This window comes from Podarcis cretensis (assembly GCF_951804945.1).
Source record: "Podarcis cretensis genome assembly, chromosome: 17".
Taxonomy (NCBI): domain Eukaryota; kingdom Metazoa; phylum Chordata; class Lepidosauria; order Squamata; family Lacertidae; genus Podarcis; species Podarcis cretensis.
The window spans coordinates 27,935,196-27,952,981 of record NC_137187.1 but is presented as its reverse complement, the minus strand read 5'-3'; the positions used below and the strand labels follow the sequence as shown (position 1 = coordinate 27,952,981).

The 17,786-nt window shown below is 45.2% G+C and overlaps 1 protein-coding gene across 3 annotated transcripts in view; it reads right to left on the bottom strand.

The window, feature by feature from the left end:
• The window catches only part of ADAMTSL1 (ADAMTS like 1), a 496,501-nt gene that overhangs the window by 43,074 nt on the left and 435,641 nt on the right, over window positions 1–17,786 (bottom strand). For all 3 annotated transcript variants that reach the window (XM_079959104.1, XM_079959106.1, XM_079959105.1), the window contains 2 exons: window positions 7,780–7,907; window positions 2,145–2,273 (listed from right to left, as the gene is read on the bottom strand). In XM_079959104.1, coding sequence (XP_079815230.1) covers window positions 2,145–2,273; window positions 7,780–7,907 — 257 coding nt within the window. The remainder of the gene's footprint in view (window positions 1–2,144; window positions 2,274–7,779; window positions 7,908–17,786) is intronic.

The following is a 17,786-nucleotide window of genomic DNA, read 5'->3' as shown; positions in this document are numbered from 1 at the left end:
GTGTGATCCTAGCCATGTCTACTCGGAAGTAGGCCTACTGAGATCACTGCACACTCTCACCATCTGTGCATAAGTTTATTGTTCTAGCCAATAGCCATGACAAATATGAGGGAACTGTTAGACCAGGGACGGGGAAAATTTTTTCTCTCTTGAAGGTCGCATTCCCACATGAGTAATCTGCTAGGGATCACATGCAGGTGATGAGCTTAGCCAGAGCCAAAAGTGGGCAGAGTACTCCTTTCCTCACTCTCTCTATAATTTAGTTACACAAATTAATTAAATAACTTACTTGACAAGGTAAACAGGCCAGCAAGACCATATAACACCGGTCTTGGAAGACCTAAATTGGCTCCCAGTATGTTTCCAAGCACAATTCAAAGTGTTAGTGCTGACCTTGAAAGCCCCAGATGGCATGGTATACCTGAAAGAGCGTCTCCACCCCCATTGTTCAACCCAAACACTGAGGTCCAGCTACGAGGGCCTTCTGGTGGTTCCCTCACTGTGAGAAGTAAGGTTACAGGGAACCAGGCAGAGGGCCTTTTCGGTAGTGGCGCCCGCCCTGTGGAACACCCTCCCATTAGATGTTAAAGAAACAAACAACTATCTGACCTTTAGAAGACATCTGAAGGCAGCCCTGGTTAGGGAAGTTTTTAATGTTTGATGTTTTATTCTGTTTTTAATCTGTTCAGAGCCGCCCAGAGTGGCTGGGGAAACCCATCCAAATAGGTGGGGCATAAATAAATTATTATTATTATTATTATTATTGTTAGACACTGAACTGCAGCAGAATGGAAACAGCACCAATTGTGACAAATATAGGTTGGAATGTAAACTTCTGCTTTCTTTAATTCCTACTTGCTACCCACATGAAATGAGGCCAATGGCTACGTGTGGCCTTGAGTCCACATGACTCTGGACTAAATGATCCTTTCCAGCTATATGATTCTTAGTGGTATGAGCTGTTCCTTTCCTTACTGGTGATATTCTGGACACTGTTCCTATTAATCTATCGGCTGTTTCAAGTCCACACCTGTCCTAGGCCAGCCAGTCCATTTGATTACAGCAGTGTTTCCCAAACTTGTATTTCAGACTACAATTCCCAACAACCTTGACCACTGGTCTTGCCAGCTAGGGATGATGGGAGTTGTAGTCCAAAACAGCGGGAGACCCCAAGCTTGGGAAACACTGGATTACAGTAATGAACTGCAGCATGTCCAGCCCAGCACTTAGATTTCTTTCTCCTTCGTAATCCAAAAGGCTCTCCTATCATGTTGTAGCTAGGCTTGAGCACTGTGAGGCGGCTACTGAGTACGACTTAAGCCCCATCTGCCCTTCCCTGCCGCCCAAGAGGATAATCAAGTGTCCTGGTTATTTTCTTCCACTCATTGACTTGCCAATTATTCTCCTTTACTCATGAATGGGAATGGATGTTGTTCGCACTTGTTGTTTGTTATCCAATTAATCTACACGCACTGGCTGCGTTCCAGTGAGTAAGTACCGCAAGAGCAGCCAAGAATTTCAGACTGCTGGCGACATAACCACAGTGCTTGTGGTTCTTTGCCATCCATCCTTAGCCATGGGATTTGACTGCACACACGGCTCTCTGGATTGCAGCAGCTGTGCACTACATCACTCCTTCTAATGCCGAACTCAGTCCCGGCGCGATGACAGCTTTGCAGCCAAACAGAGCCACTGAGCAACAAGGCAATACCTGTATGTTTGGGGGAATCTCACAGTTTGGAGAAGTATAAACAAAACCTTTTTTAAAAGAGAGAGAAACCCGCCTTTAAGCGACAACCCACATCCCCTGCAAAACAGAAAGTTGCACAGAAGGAAGGAGAATGGGGAAGAATGAGGAATGGTAAATGCACACATATAACCCAGTTCTTGACCACCACGTTCTGTTAAACTCAGATGACCAGATAGGAGAAACGGATGAAGCTGGAAGGACAAGAAATTAAGATGAGGGGAAAAGGCTAAAAAGCAGGTGGGAGATGGAGGGGCTGAGAGTGGGAGAGGTGAAGGAAGCAGGAGGGATAACTGAAGCAGATATGAGAAACAGTGGGGCTGGGAAGGGGAGAAATCAAGGGGTGGGGCAGAGCAGAGGAGCCAGAGGGAGGACACAGAGAGCAGAAACCTCTCACCTGCAACCTGGCAGTTGATGGTCACGTTTGCACCCAGGATGGTTTTCACGGTGCTCCCAATATCAACAGTGACAGTAGGCAACTCCTTGTTGACAAGTGTAGCTCTTGATGTCTTTATTAATGGCTTCCCTGTAAGCAGAAGGGATTGCGGATTATTAAATAGATAAGGGAAAAAGCAAGAAAATAGCGCAAGGAATTGGCACAGTCTGTATTTTGTGTCCTGGCTGTCACTGACAGCCCTCGATTAGGACTCCCATTTCCTTCTTCCCCCATCCTGCAAAATTTAGTATTATGCTAAAGCTGTGGTCTAAACCACTGATCCTAGGGCTTGCTGATCGAAAGGTTGGCAGTTTGAATCCCTGCGAGGAGGTGAGCTCCCATTGCTTGGTCCCCACTCCTGCCAACCTAGCAGTTCGAAAGCACGTCAAAGTGCAAGTAGATAAATAGGTACTGCTCTGGCGGGAAGGTAAACGGTGTTTCCGTGCGCTCTAGTTTCCACCATGGTGTCCAGAAGCGGCTTAGTCCTGCTGGCCACATGACCCGGAAGCTGTCTGCAGACAAACATTGGCTCCTTCGGTCAGTAAAGCGAGATGAGCTCTGCAACCCCAGAGTCATTTGCGACTGGACTTAACTGTCAGGGGTCCTTTACCTTTATCTTTTTAAAGAGTCGCAAGCCTTCAGATGTTCTGCTATATCTTTCATCTTACAAACTGTCACTTTCTTCTTCAATTTTCTCTCTTCCTTAAGTCTGCTCACCCTCACTGATGGGCAGTGTTGCGGCCAGGCCCCGGACCCACAAGTGATCTGACAAATGGCAGGCCGGATCGCTTGGCTGCTGGCTATTGGCCAATGCCATCAGCCCTTAGACAGGGTGTTCCCCTGGCAGAAGGCCCAACCAGCAAATGGGGATGCTTGGGCTCACTCCCAGGAGTTGTTAAATTGCAGCCTGTTGTGGTTTACCCTTAGATGCACTCCCAGCAGATGAGCTGGAGTGGAATAGCAACGGTTTTACCCAATGCCTATCCCAAACCATTCTCTACTGTAACCAATAAAGTTGTGACCATATTTAAGCCAAAAACCCAAAATGCTGTTGTCCTGTGTGGCTATTCATTTCCCCTAGGGAACTGTGGGGTCATGAGGTCTTGGCATGTAAAACGTTTTGACTTGCTTTGTACAAAGTAGCCTACTCAGACTAGACCCTTCCTCTTTTGGAAGGAATTGCTGCTGATCATGCACAACCTTATGTACCTGCAAACTTCATCTCAAAGTCATCTCTTTCCCCCACATTCCCATAGCTGTCAACTTAAAGATTTGAAAATAAGGGACCAGCAGCCTCAAAAATAAGGGATCAGCAGCCAAAATAAGGGATTTTAGTCAACCAGCAGCCAAACGAAGCCTCAAGTGGTGGTTCCCATAGCGCAGCAACCTGGCAAAGGGGATGCAGCAAGGAAAACCACCGTCACCTCTCCGCTGGGAAGCGCTGAGCAAAGACGAGTCCCCAGGCAACGCCGCCGATTTGATCAGCACAAGGCATGCAAGCTCCACCCCCCAGTCGTTCTTAGACTTCTTATTGGGTGAGCAACGCAGCCAAGCAACACAGTTGGAGCCTCCCTCCTCCCTGGCCGGCAGGGAGGGAGGGAGAGGAGCTGCTTCCTTTGAAACCCGGGAAATTTAAGGGACATCATCAATAAGGGACAGCAGCGGGACATGGTGCTGGGATAAGGGACTGTCCCGCCAAATAAGGGATGCTTGACAGCTATGCATTCCCCATCTAACAGCCTATGTGCATTGATACAGGTGTGCAAAGGCAGCACTATTTTGGAAACAGTTCGAAGCATACAATTTGGAGAGAGGATGTATAGAGAAAATTTTGGGGGCAGCAAAAGACAAAAAGAAATGAAATGGAAAAAAATGGAACCAGTAGCCCCTGGCATAGCAAAACATGCCCCAAGAATCTTGGCAGCTCTTATACGATTGAAAACAATATGGTGGTGTGTAAACTGGAGCATGATAACTGCTCATTCAAATGTCAAATCCTACCTAAGTCTTTATTCTCTAAGATTAATGTCAAAAATCCTCTTGAACAGGAGAGAAAACTAGACAAATAGAAAGCCAGTTGCAACAATAAACGAATATGTAACCGAAGCTGATATTTGCTTGACTATTGCCAGAATCCTGATGTCTCAAGTATCTGTATACACATTCAGGGCTTCCTCCATAAAGTTAAGTTTCATTCTCCTTGTGCCATTATTTGCATGTCTCCAGGGTAGGGCCCCAGAAAGCTGGAGAAATTAACTTGTGCATTGAAGGGTTAATGGCTGCAAAGTCAGATGAACCACGGAAAATGTTCCATGCTGCTGGAGAGGGAAGAGCTCAAAACGCCCCAGCCCAAGTGAGACTCCATCTAGCTTACGTTATCTTCTTGTATTGGGGCCAGCCCACTTCCGAAGGCATTCATGCTTGTGAGAGAGCTTCTCAGTGCTGGCCGGCTGCATGCTTATCTCCCAGAAGTGGGATTGTTCATGGGCCAGCAGAAGACAGAATGGATGCCGTCGTGTGATTTGGGCTTGGGCCCAAAACAGGAGCCTACAAGGCCTATGAATTAATCCAGCTATAAATCAACAGTGGCACTAAGAGGGGAAAAGCTGGCTAAGAAAGGATGGGTGGAAGAGGGAGGAGAAGGAGGAAGAATTATGGGTGCTTTAGTTGGCGGCGGCAACCAAAATGGTTGAAATCTGGTTTTGTTCCTGTCCTCCCGCCTCTCCGCAGATCCCGCTGCCGCGAATTAAAATCCATAAACTGGCCTGACAGCTGAAACGGACTCATGTGGAATAGGCAGCAAGCTAATCCATGTATTTTGAGAGGATGCCATGAAGCCCTGATGCTGTGCAGATTCACTTTCAGTAGCACTTTTTGTACAGGGGCAGGACTCTAGTGTCCCTGAGACATCAACGTACAGCAGCATATCCAAGCACAAACATGTTCCATTCAGTCACGGAAAGTTCACCAAGTTCTGATGTTTTACAGGGTACTCCTAAATCAAGGAGGAGGAAAGAGAGACCTCAAATGGCAATTGGGCTTTTAATTTTTCCTGGTGGTTTCTTCTTCTTCTTTCACGATCTCTTCGTTAGATTAAATATCTGTCAGCTGCTCAGCCCATAAAAAGTAGCAAACTACTCCAAAAATGGAACCACATTTTCTCTCTGGGCCCTCATGTGCTAAATTAATCAAAGAGGCTGAGTGTTTCATTTAGACTGCACAAAGCTTACCCACTTCCTCTGCAGAAAAGTTCTGGGCTCCACTTTTGAAAGAAAATGTGTGCGGTTTATTTTTCCTCCTCCTTCTTTTGGTTAATTGCATTTTCATTATCTCCAACTTGGTGTCCAGATTTCCAGCAGCTGAGTGACTGGGCACTTTCAACTCCTGCTTGATGGATGAGGCTATTCAGAACCTTCCTTCAAGTAGTGTTGTCTCTTGAAAATATGATCCAGAGGGCCTTGCATTTGCTAATTTGTTTGCATGAGAAAATGAAATCAAGACATGGAGCATTTTATTAGAAAAATGATTGCTGGTTGCTGAAAACCCAAAGGCATATCTATCTGTTTCGTGTATGCCTCTCTCTCAGCTTTTTCGGGAGACAGTGATTGATTAGCCTCCGTTGGATGAAAACTGTGACTTGAATGAAGAGGCTTTCTTCCAAAACTGTATTCTATACTTATAGCCTTTGAAACTTGCCCATCAGGAGCATAACTGGCTGCAAAGGCTCTCTGCAGAATGGATTGTTATGTCCCGCCACAAAATGCTAAGCCTGAAAACTCCCATGTTAAATCCATTTTTGATACCATTCCATTGTTGATAGGAGAGTTCCATAACAGATGAATTATTCCAGTATTTTATATTACAGTGAAGTGTTTTTTAAGAGAGTCTACATTCTCCTAATTGCATTAGTTTTTCAAGGAGACACAACTGTACTGATTTTCAATGTAAATATTCCAAAAGTAGGCACGAAGCACGCAGAGTGAGAGAGAGAGAGAGAGAGAGAGAGAGAAAGTAAGAAAGAAAGAAAGAAAGAAAGAAAGAAAGAAAGAAAGGAAGGAAGGAAGGAAGGAAGGAAGGAAGCAAGCATTTGGACATAACACAAAACCTGGGTTGGGAAACCTCAGACCTGGGGCCAAAGGCAGCCCTCCAAGTCTCTCTCTATAGCCCTAACCACAGTTTCCATCAAAGAAAACAACAAACTGCTGTAAGTTTACATCGAAGCAGTTGCTTCTGATCCCCTCCTTGCAGGTGGGGAGGCGTAGGGAGCAGGAATGGAATGTGAACTATGGTTTAGCATTACATCCAAACAAGATAAGCATCATGCTGTATATCAGAGGGAAGGTGACCTTTTTAAAAAGATACCCACACACCTGAAACCTTGTGGTGCACAGCGTGTTCTCCTACATGGAGAGCATGTGTTGCGGTGGGGTCTAGCAAGACATCTCACTGTTGCTGGGTGGGTACAGATAGCTGGCCACCATTGTGATTGGGCTCCCCTTGTCGTTGGGAGGAATTTGATGTTGCCATTTTGTGACTGACAGCCAAAAAGTATACTGTATATTCCCTGTGCAGCGTTGAGCTTCCTCTTTTCGCTGCGCGCATCGGATTACCTGCCCACCCTCCCTATATTTAGGGTTGTTCGTATTGACCTTGCTATGCCTGTCATGGGGTCATCTGCTTTTGGGGCAGGGGCCCGGTAGGAATTTTGTCCATTTGGCAGATTGGCTGGTGCCATTTGGTTTTTGCCTACTGCGTAGCAAATCGTCACAACTTGTAAGCTTGTGGTTAGGCATTGGTTTTAGAAAATTGGTTGGTGGAGGGGTATGGATTGGCTGTGCCTGCCCCTCCAATGCTGCTGCTGCAAGGGTTTTCCATTAAAGGAATCCAGGGGCTCACCATGCTTTTGTCTGCACCCCTGTCAAGGGGCTAGGGCCACACAAGAGCCCCTGGGAGCATTTGGGGAGAGGTGAGGGTATGGTACCCAGCTCCATCTTTCTCCCCAAAATGTTTTCCCTTTCTGACTTTCGTGGGCGTGCAAATGTCAGTCTGTCCCGAAGCGGGGTCAGATAGCCGCAACCAATGCCTAAGCAACCACTCACAATTTTTGTGTTTTAATAAAGTTGTGACCAAAATTATGCCAAATACCTTAAACAAAAGTTCTGTGTGAATTGTGATTTATTGGGGTGGCTTGGGGATCTCGACATGCAATTTACTGAGGCTTTAATGTCACCGAATGCACATGAGTGAGAGACAATAACCCTGTCAGAAAGAAAAGCTGTTGTATTATCTCCTTACTCGTTTCAGCAATCATCCTACAACGACTCAGGTTTAGCCTTTTCTCTTTTTTTGGCTTTGTTTTTTAATTCTTCTCTGGATTGCAAAGGAATACTGAATTTTCTCTGGAAGTGTAATTTTTTGCTGGGTGCAAAAGCATTGCTAAACCATTTCAACTGCTGCTGCTCTGAGTAGAAACTTTACAATATCTGCAAGGGCTTTGCACCTCGGAGCCTGGTCTGCTCCACATTTGGGCTTAACTTTTCAAAAACATAAGAGGAAAAAGGAAGTATTTCTGTGATGACTGCAAGGAACATATTACCTGCTAACGTGACGGCAATGGAAACAGAGTCAGATCCCAACGCATTCGTTGCATTGCAGGTATAGAATCCGACGTCTTCTTCGACAGGCTCCAGAATTTGCAAGGAGTCATCTGGCTGAAGAAGTATCCTGCAGCGACAGACCAATATGTAAGTCTAAGATCCCTTGCCAAGTATGCTATTACTCAGCACTAGCTATTTAAATAAATATATATGCAGAATGACAAGTTACAAGGCCTCATACATTCCAGTTTTGCAGATTCTGTTTAATTAAATAACAAGTTTTTAAATCCAGGAATAACAAACCGCATAAGGCATCTGTAGCCTTCTGTTTTTTAAACTATGCACACATTAACTTTTCAGGTTCTACCTTGATACGACACACTGCTGTGTGCATTGGCTTCCAAAGCAGAGGTGAACGACGTTGACTTGTTCAAGCCCTACTGCATGTCTCAGTGCCTTGCAGCCTCCCCACCGCAGCTTCACAGCACCCGTTAATTGCAATCTCTAGTACTCCTGTGCAAAGGCATAGTCTTCACAACCCTGTGACCAAGGCAGGGAATGGTCCCAAGGCAGGGATGGTCCCCAAGCCCCAGGACCTGATGACTACCTCCACCTGTGCCGGTCCTCTGCCTAACCATCATTTTGGTCAATACGTTCACCTCAAAGCTCCACATCATTCTTCCATTTCACCTTTCCCCAGAAAACATGCATATATTTGTTGCCGGGCCTCCAAATATCTGAGGTTGCCTTAGCTAAGTTTCCTCCCTTCCCAGCCTGGAATGTTCATATGCCAAGGCTTCTCCAACTATGTGACTAAATTTGATGCAAGGGGGAGCGAAATATTGGATTAGGGAAATCCTCTTTCAAATGTCATTATCATGTGAATGTTGAAGACTAGGGGGCTGCCAATTTTTAAGGAGCAAATTCCACTGATTTCAGCGCAAGTAGCATCACGATCTCTCCTGTGGGAACTACTGGAAACAGCCCATTAACAACTTCTTGTTTTTCATAGACAATGCTACTTCGAATACCTACACATTCTTTTGAATAATTTCTCCCAAAGCAGGACTCCAACATTTGCTGAAAACCATGCTGCCGCTGTTGGTTGTTCTGAGATGGCAGCCCCACTGACTGCTTCAACTTCGAGCCTCTTAATATTGTATGAGGCAGGGGTTGCCAACTTTTCTGAGCCCATGGGCATATTTACAAACCAGAAAAACTGTTGTGGGCATCACACACACACACACACACACACACACACACACACACACAGCATCCTATTCTTTTGGCTGCAGCATCAGGCTTCTCCCAAACCTAATATCAGTAGGAAAAGGTTGGGAATGAGACCCTACAGGCATCAGGGCAGGCCTCTGCAGATGGTGCAGGTGTGCCTAAAGGTGCCACTTTAAGGTAAAAGGTAAAGGACCCCTGGACGGTTAAGTCCAGTTAAAGGCGACTCTGGGGTTGCGGCGCTCATCTCGCTTTCAGGCCGAGGGAGCCAGCTTTTGTCCACAGACAGCTTTCTAGGTCATGTGGCCAACATGACTAAACCGCTTCTGGTGCAACAGAACACCGAGACGGAAACCAGAGGGCATGAAAACGCCATTTACCTTCCCGCCGTGGCAATACCTATTTATCTACTTGCACTGGCGTGCTTTCGAACTGCTAGGTTGGCAGGAGCTGGGACAGAGCAACAGGAGCTCACCCCATCGTGGGGATTCGAACTGCCAACCTACTGATCGGCAAGCCCAAGAGGCTCAGTGGTTTAGAGCACAGCGCCACCAGCATCCCTGGAGCCACTTTGGTGACCTCTGGGTAAAGGAATTAAATCTGAAATCTGGTTGACACTAAAGAAAGGAGCTCGAAGCTGGCCAGAACCTCCCTTCTTTCATCTGATGAAGTAGATTTTTCTTTACCAAAGTTCATGGCACAATATACCTGCTGCTCTTGGTCTGTCACAACTGCACATTTGATTTTTGATTCTTTTTTTTTTTTTTTGCTGCTGCAAAATTAGCAATCAGATTACTGGATTTCATGCTTTCTGCTTCCAGGGAAATCTTTCTACAATGCCTTCTTGTCTAACAGCAGAATTCTGCGTACACAGGAACTGCTGTGTGCTGCAGAGAATTCTGGGGCATGTACAGTGGTGCCTCGCAAGACGAAATTAATTCGTTCCGCAAGTTTTTTCTTCTTGCGAGTTTTTCGTCTTGCGAAGCACGGTTTCCCATAGGAATGCATTGAAAATCAATCAATGCGTTCCTATGGAGACCGTCCAGGGACAGAGGGGAAGCGCCGCACGCCTTCCCCTCTGTCCCCGGACCTGTTTAAAGCAAGGGGCGGCGGGGAGAAGATTGCTTCTCCCCGTTGCCAGCCCCGCAATCTTGCGGGGGCACCACTGTACTAAAGCGCAAACACAGCTCACGTAAAACAGGAGGCAAGTCCTACTGTTCCTCACTGTTAACTCTGTATGAACTGAGATTTTGTGCCCCTAGCATGTGGACAGCATTAAAAGGCAGCTTCACACTGTGCATGATTATGCCAGACAAACCCTTTCAGGGAAGATTTTCTACCATTTAACACTTTCTCATAGATGAACCTGATAAATTTCTGAGGACCCCCCAGCTTGAAAAACTTTATTGTGTGCAGTTGAGGACACATTGGTAGCAGGTTTCTGGGGTGCATGTGTGATGCCTTCCTTTCTATGGAAAAAATGTTTTGTGATTCCTGAGGATATATCCGCTTAGCACCAGGAATAAAGGTAAAGGTAAAGGGACCCCTGACCATTAGGTCCAGTAGTGGCTGACTCTGGGGTTGTGGTGCTCATCTCGCTTTATTGGCTGAGGGAGCTGGCATACAGCTTCTGGGTCATGTGACCAGCATGACTGAGCCACTTCTAGCGAACCAGAGCAGTGCACAGAAATGCCATTTACCTTCCCGTTGGAGTGGTACCTATTTATCTACTTGCACTTTGACGTGCTTTCGAACTGCTAGGTTGGCAGGAGCAGGGACCGAGCAACGGGAGCTCACCCCATTGCGGGGATTCGAACCACCGACCTTCTGATCGGCAAGTCCTAGGCTCTGTCATTAACCCACAGCGCCACCCGGTCCTCAGCACCAGGAATGAAGAAGGGTAAAAGCACTGTCCCTGGAAACATTCACAAATTGGAAAGAAGCTGGAAGGGAGTGAGATTGTGAGTTGACAAATGGCAGGGAGGAAAAGGGTTAAGCAGCCTCTTCATGTTCCTTCCTTTTGCCTGAAGAATGTCTTAGGCTGCTTTTCATTTAAAACAGCAACACCACACACTGGGAGAAAAAGGCATGCCATTTCTAGTTTAACCCTGAATTCTTCATTATCTGATTTGCTGACTATCTGAATTCTGTGTCTGCCACCTATGTGATCCTGCGTAATTGCAAGCCTGTGTAAACAACAGCAATGCAGTTTATTCAAACTCAAGAGATCATTGGGATAAACCATACTTTGCAAGTGACAAGCAGACAACTAAGATCCAGGGAGTCTAGTTGACTTTTCCAAGACCACACAAGGAACCTAGTAGCAGCGATCTCTCATCTTTCACATCCCATGGGCCAATTCCAACGTTAATCTTGCCTACTTGCGTTTCGAAATAGCATAAAAGGAAGCAGCCAGGAAAAGGATGGTAATAACAACAATGATGCAGATATTTGCAAACTGGGAGCTGGGAAGGAGCCTGTGACTCAACCCATATGCAGCCCCTTTGCATATTTGGTGCAAGTCTTTCACCGAACTGTTCCAGTAGTGTAAAGACTGGACCTCCAAACATTTTGGGACTTTTCCTGGCCACGTCTGTTAATACTGTTCCAAAGGAAAAGTAGGAAAATGTAACTTCAGAAGGGGGCCCCAGCTTCTTCCCAAGCAGCTGGGAAAATCCCCACATCTCACTAACCGGACAAAATCATTATTATGTATTAAAAACATTTGTAGCGTATTACATATCCATCATCTTTAGAAATTTTCATCTGTTCCAGGCTTCTCTAGCAATAGTCTCCTGTTTTAACTGAGGGAATATCTGGCATTTGCAAAACAGGGGAAGCTTCTACAACAGTTATACAGTGGTACCTCGGGTTACACATGCTTCAGGTTACATATGCTTCAGGTTACAGACTCTGCTAACCCAGAAATAGTACCTCAGCTTAAGAACTTTGCTTCAGGATGAGAACAGAAATCGTGCTCCGGTGGCACGGCGGCAGCAGGAGGCCCCATTAGCTAAAGTGGTGCTTCAGGTTAAGAACAGTTTCAGGTTAAGAACGGACCTCCAGAACGAATTAAATACTTAACCCAAGGTACCACTGTATATGCAAAGCAAAAGCACCCAATCCCAAGATTATAGGGATCAGGGGGATCCTTTTGAGAGAGGGAAATGCATAAAAAATAGGTGGGGGTACACTCAGAAAGAGACCCTCCAAGTGTCCCTATTTTCCAGAGTTAATCCCGCAGAGCCCAGGGTTTGCCAATCAGAAGGTCGGTGGTTCGAATCCCCACGATAGGGGGAGCTCCCATTGTTCTATCCCTGCTCCTGCCCACCTAGCAGTTCGAAAGCACACTAGTGCAAGTAGATAAATAGGTACCACTCCAGTGGGAAGGTCAACAGCGTTTCCGTGCACTGCTCTGGTTTCGCCAGAAGCGGCTTAGTCCTGCTGGCCACATGACCCGGAAAAACTGCCTGCGGACAAATGCCAGCTCCCTCGGCCTGTAAAGCGAGATGAGCGTCACAACCCCAGAGTCGTCCGCGACTAGACTTAAAGGTCAGGGGTCCCTTTACCTTTACTTTTTTAAATCCCAAATTTACAGAAGCTGGGGAGGCATAGCCAGGATTTATTTTAGGAGGGGGACAGGCTTTATGTTATTGAGGGGGAAGTACCAAGTTATCTGAGATGCAATTGGTCATTTAGTTAAAGTATTTTTGTTTATTTACTTGATTGATTGATGCCCCCCTGCCCCCCCATGGCTGCGCCCATGCACCCAGGGTCTGATTTGATCCTGGAATGTCCCACTTTCCTTAGGACATCTCTATTTTGATCGTCAAAATGTTTCAGGGTATGGAGTCCGTCCCCCCCCCAACCAAGGAGATAAGTAACTCCACAACCTTTAGAAGACATCCGAAGGCAGTCCCTGTATAGGGAAGCATTTTAAATGTTTCATGTTTTATTATGTTTTCATACATGTTGGAAACTGCCTAGAGTGGCTAGGGAAACCCAGTCAGATGGGCAGGATATAAGTACAGTACAGTCGTACTGGTTTTTGAATAGAATGCGTTTTGGAAGTCCGTTTGAAACCAAGGCGAAGCTTCCGATTGGCTGCAGAAGAGTCCTCAAGCCAATCGGAAGCTGCGCTGGACGTTCACAAAGTTTGCAAACCAGAACACCTACTTCTGGGTTTGCAACATTCGAGTCCTGAGTTGTTCGTGAACTAAGCTGTTCGAAAACCAAGGGATGACTGTAATGAAATTGCCGTCGTCCTTGTTTTAATTGGGAAAGTGTTGGAGGATATGCAAGAACTTAGGTCTGTATGAGATCATGCTTGTGGAGCAGAGGGTGGGAGCCAAGTATAGAGTCCATATCACTCATAGGGGTGGCTGTGGCATGGAGATTTTGGAGATAATATGCCACAGACCTTGTGTTATCAATGGCGCCTCTGTATCATTCATAATCACACATAAATATACACAGGTATGCTGGACTTGGGCCAAAGGGTTTCGAAGCTTGGGCCTCTGAAAATCTATAGGTGGCCCTAACACTTCTCTCTCTCTCTCTCTCTCTCTCTCTCTCTCTCTCTCATTTTGCAGCTTCCGCTTCAAATAGCTAATACTAGAAACTTCCTCAACCCGTTCTTAAGGTGAATGGGGGGGGGGGGACACGACTATAGGCAAGGTTGCTTTTCTCAGAAGAAAATTGCAGCAGCTGTTTTACATAAATCGTTTTGCCAGGATGGTGACAGAAAAAGAAATTGGGGGAGTAACCGAGGCAAAAGAGGATGCGAAAGCTGGAATGAGAAAGCCCATCCGAGTGCAATCAAAGTCTAGTTGCTTACCATGCGCTGATGAGATTTTTTTTTTTGTTTTCCCCTTGAATGAAAACTACTGCCTCATGAACCACAAAGTTAAGGATATTTGATCTCACCCACAGCTCCATGGGTGGCAACACTCTAAAACAAACCAGATTAAGGCCACCCATCAAATACTTTTTTGGGGGGAAGGAGGGGAAAAGCAAACTAGGGAAGGGCAGCGCACAGACTCTACCTTTAAAACACATTTGAAGCACATTTTACTCCTCAAAGAATTCTCGGCACCCTCATAGAGTAACAATTCCCAGCCACCCTTAATAAACTGCAGTGGCCAGAATTCTCTGAGGAGTAAAAATGTGCTTCAAATGTATAGTATGTACGCAGACAAGGTTCTGTCCCACCAAAAGCTATGTTGAGCTTCCTATTGCTCTGCAACATGTAGGAGGCAAAAAGGATCTCGCCTTACATATTTAGGAAGGCTTTCGACTTCATCGAAAGAGGCCCGGGGTCTTCTTAAGCAGACCATAAAGAAGAGGGTCATTCCTTCCTCCAGAAAGGGTAGCCTTCAAGATGGCATGTAATTGCTACACGTCTATTTAGAAACCAGCCTATGCAAAACTCACACCTGTGTGCACAAAATACCCTTTTAGTACACAGGTAAGCGTCGGCTGGTTCAGCATGCTCATCTGAATAGCATAGCACGGTCATGAACAAGGTCTTGAAAATGAGTACTCAAATAGTTAGGACTGCTTCACACGTTGCATTTTGAGGTGTACAACTGAGATGCTTTAGGCATACACCTAAAAATGCGCAACTTGAAGGGGACAAATGCATTTGTAAACTGACTACACTTCCAACTTGACTGTACTCTTTGTGGTAACCCTCTACAAAAAGAAAAAGAAATGTATGAAATGGTACTATGGATGATAAAGTAAAGGTAAAGGGATCCCTGACCATTAGGTCCAGTCGTGGCCGACTCTGGGGTTGCGGCGCTCATCTCGCTTTATTGGCCGAGGGAGCCGGCGTATAGCTTCTGGGTCATCTGGCCAGCATGACTAAGCCGCTTCTGGCGCACCAGAGCAGCGCACGGAAACGCCGTTTACCTTCCCGCCAGATCTATTGATCTACTTGCACTTTGACGTGCTTTCAAACTGCTAGGTTGGCAGGAGCAGGGACCAAGCAGCAGGAGCTCAACCCATCACAGGAATTTGAACCACCGACCTTCTGATCGGCAAGTCCTAGGCTCTGTGGTTTAACGCACAGCGCCACCCGCATCCCTTACTATTGATGATACCGAGAGGGAAAATACGTTATTTACCTAAATTGAGAATCACAGAATTGTAGAGTTAGAAGGGACCTCAAGGGTGATCAAGTCCAACCCCCTGTGTTGCAACATATCTCCTCACAGGACTCATTCCACTCTATTGAGAGCACCTCACCCCAAGAAGTTGCCAAAACCTAGAACCAACTATTTGCTCCCTAACAACAAAGCACTATATTGGTGCACATATACTACTCAAGCACATTTACTTGCAGTGTGGGATCAAGATACAATTTTCTCTTGCTTGATATCAAGCTTAATCCTTGTGTGGACTTAATGAATATCAATTTATTTTTAAAAGCCTGACACAAATACTTATACACCACACCACAGTAAGTTCAAACAGAATGTGTGTATTATTATTATTATTATTATTATTATTATTCACTTTATGGGCACTTTCCCAACAGGATGTAACCACTGGCTATGCAAATCTGTGCATGCAACTCTCTACAGGCCAGAAAGATATTTTTACAGGACAATGTCCAATCAAATATATATACCATAGGCCTATTCTTGATTAAGACTGCATGTGCTTTTCATAACAAATACATTCCTGTTCTTACATTGAGGGTGGGAGAGTCACACACGTTTTGCTTTTAGTGGTAAAAATCAAATGTATCATGTGCCAGGGAAATAACAACAATATTAATGAATGAAAATGCTGTTTTAAAAAGCAACAATGCTGCAAATGCTAGCAAATTGCAGAAATTGTTGCACTTGGAGAGCTTCTAGCCACAGAAAAGGGAGAGCAGCAAGCAAGCTAACTCTGTGTCTAACCCGCAAGCGATGAACTGCACCTTGAATAAATCACAAACTTGCTAGATCCTCGACAGAAACAGCCATTTAAAATTAATTTTAGCTCTGAGAGTTGACTCTTGTGTGCCTTCTCATTTCCTAGGCTGACCCCGGTGACCGGACTCAGATATTTAACCTCAGGCCCATAACTTACGCATAGAGGAAACATGTACTGGCAGCAGATTCTTGGATGGCTGCCTTGTAAATACGTCAACTCATGCAGATGTCTCTGAGCACACTAGCAGGTCTTAAGCCGCTCTCTCATATGGCCACCCAACCCTGTGCATGCATAGCGCCACAAATGAACACACAGCTGAAAGCATAGCGAGGATACAAGGCCCCAGATACATGATCAAATATCTCCAGTCGTAAGAAAACGACACAGAAAGGAGTTTTGCTTAAAAACAAATTTTGCACAAATTAGAAGCTGCCTTATACTGGCTTCTCTCCCAATGACTCAAGCCCCCTTAAAACAATGGAAAGCAAACTTTTGGGCAAGGATGCCACAAGTCAAAGCTAATGCATAAGATGTGCTACTCTGTTGTGCCTGTGTTATATAGCGGGCAGGGGGTTGGACTTGGCCTGGAAGAAACTTTAGCAATTGTAAATGATGGGGCTGTACCTTTTATCACATGTGAAACTTTCCCATATATGGGTCCCATATATAGCTGCAGCTGCTGTTAATAATGACTGCTCACTTCACCAATTTAACCCAAACCTAAAATGGTATTATTTTTCACTTGGGTGTGTTAATAATCATCACTATGCGCTGATCATTCAGAGAACTCGGAGGAATTTATTACAGATGGGTGTTTGACAGTTCAGGCTACAGGTTTTATTGTCCATGAAGAGTTCGGAAATGAAGAAGTAGCGTTCTTGGTGAAGCAATTCTCTCCCTGCCAACATAGGAGAGGGAACATGTCTTGACTGAAATCTGCCCCCCCCCGGTGTTCTTGACAACCCCTAAGCCCTTCGAACAATTAAACAGTTCCTTTTCACTGTGAATCATCAATCTTGCTAAAAAGATTCTATGCTAATTATGTTTCAAACTACATTTTTAAATAAAAAATCAAAATCAGCCAGAGACAGGCTATCAGAAAGGAGGCAGGTGGCATCAGGGTGCTTTTAAAAATATGCTCTTTATTAAACAAAGTTCTGTGTTCCCCATTTACTGTACTCAGGAATCTATTTTTTAAAAGGCTGTAATTTCCCCTGCTTTTGGCCGAAGTGGATGAAATTTAAAGTCACAAGAGTCCCTCCAGAATATATTAAACCTGCTAAGTTGTAGGTATTTCATGCAGGGAATCTTTAAAGTTAAATTCATATTAACAGTCTATAACTTTCTGCCAGAATTTGCAGAACTGGCTACTTCCATCTGAGTGAAGTGTGTTAAATTTTACAATTTATAGCTGCAAAATGATAGCTGCAGTGGGTTTTTTTTTTTTTTTTTTTTTGCAAGGGCAGAATTTACAGTTCTGGGATGAGTGCTGTAGGAACCATAGGGGAGGCATGAAACAAAGAACATGAATCCTCAGGAAATACTGTGGTGGCAGAAATGTAAACCCCCCCCCCCGAAATGACCCTGTTACCCCAAGGGGTGGGGGTAGGCTTCTAGCTCCCCAGATTTTATTGCGCTACAGTGGGGATCTCCCCATTGATCTCTCCATAGGGGAAGGTATTGATCCATGCACTGAATAACAAAGACAGGTTTTAATCAGTGGTCATCACATGGACAGTACCACTCCACACTGTGTGCGCATGCTTGCAAAATGTGCTCCCAGAACAGGAACTGTGAACATCAAAGGATAAATACTACAACAGAAAACAAAGGAAGTGCATAGCTTAAT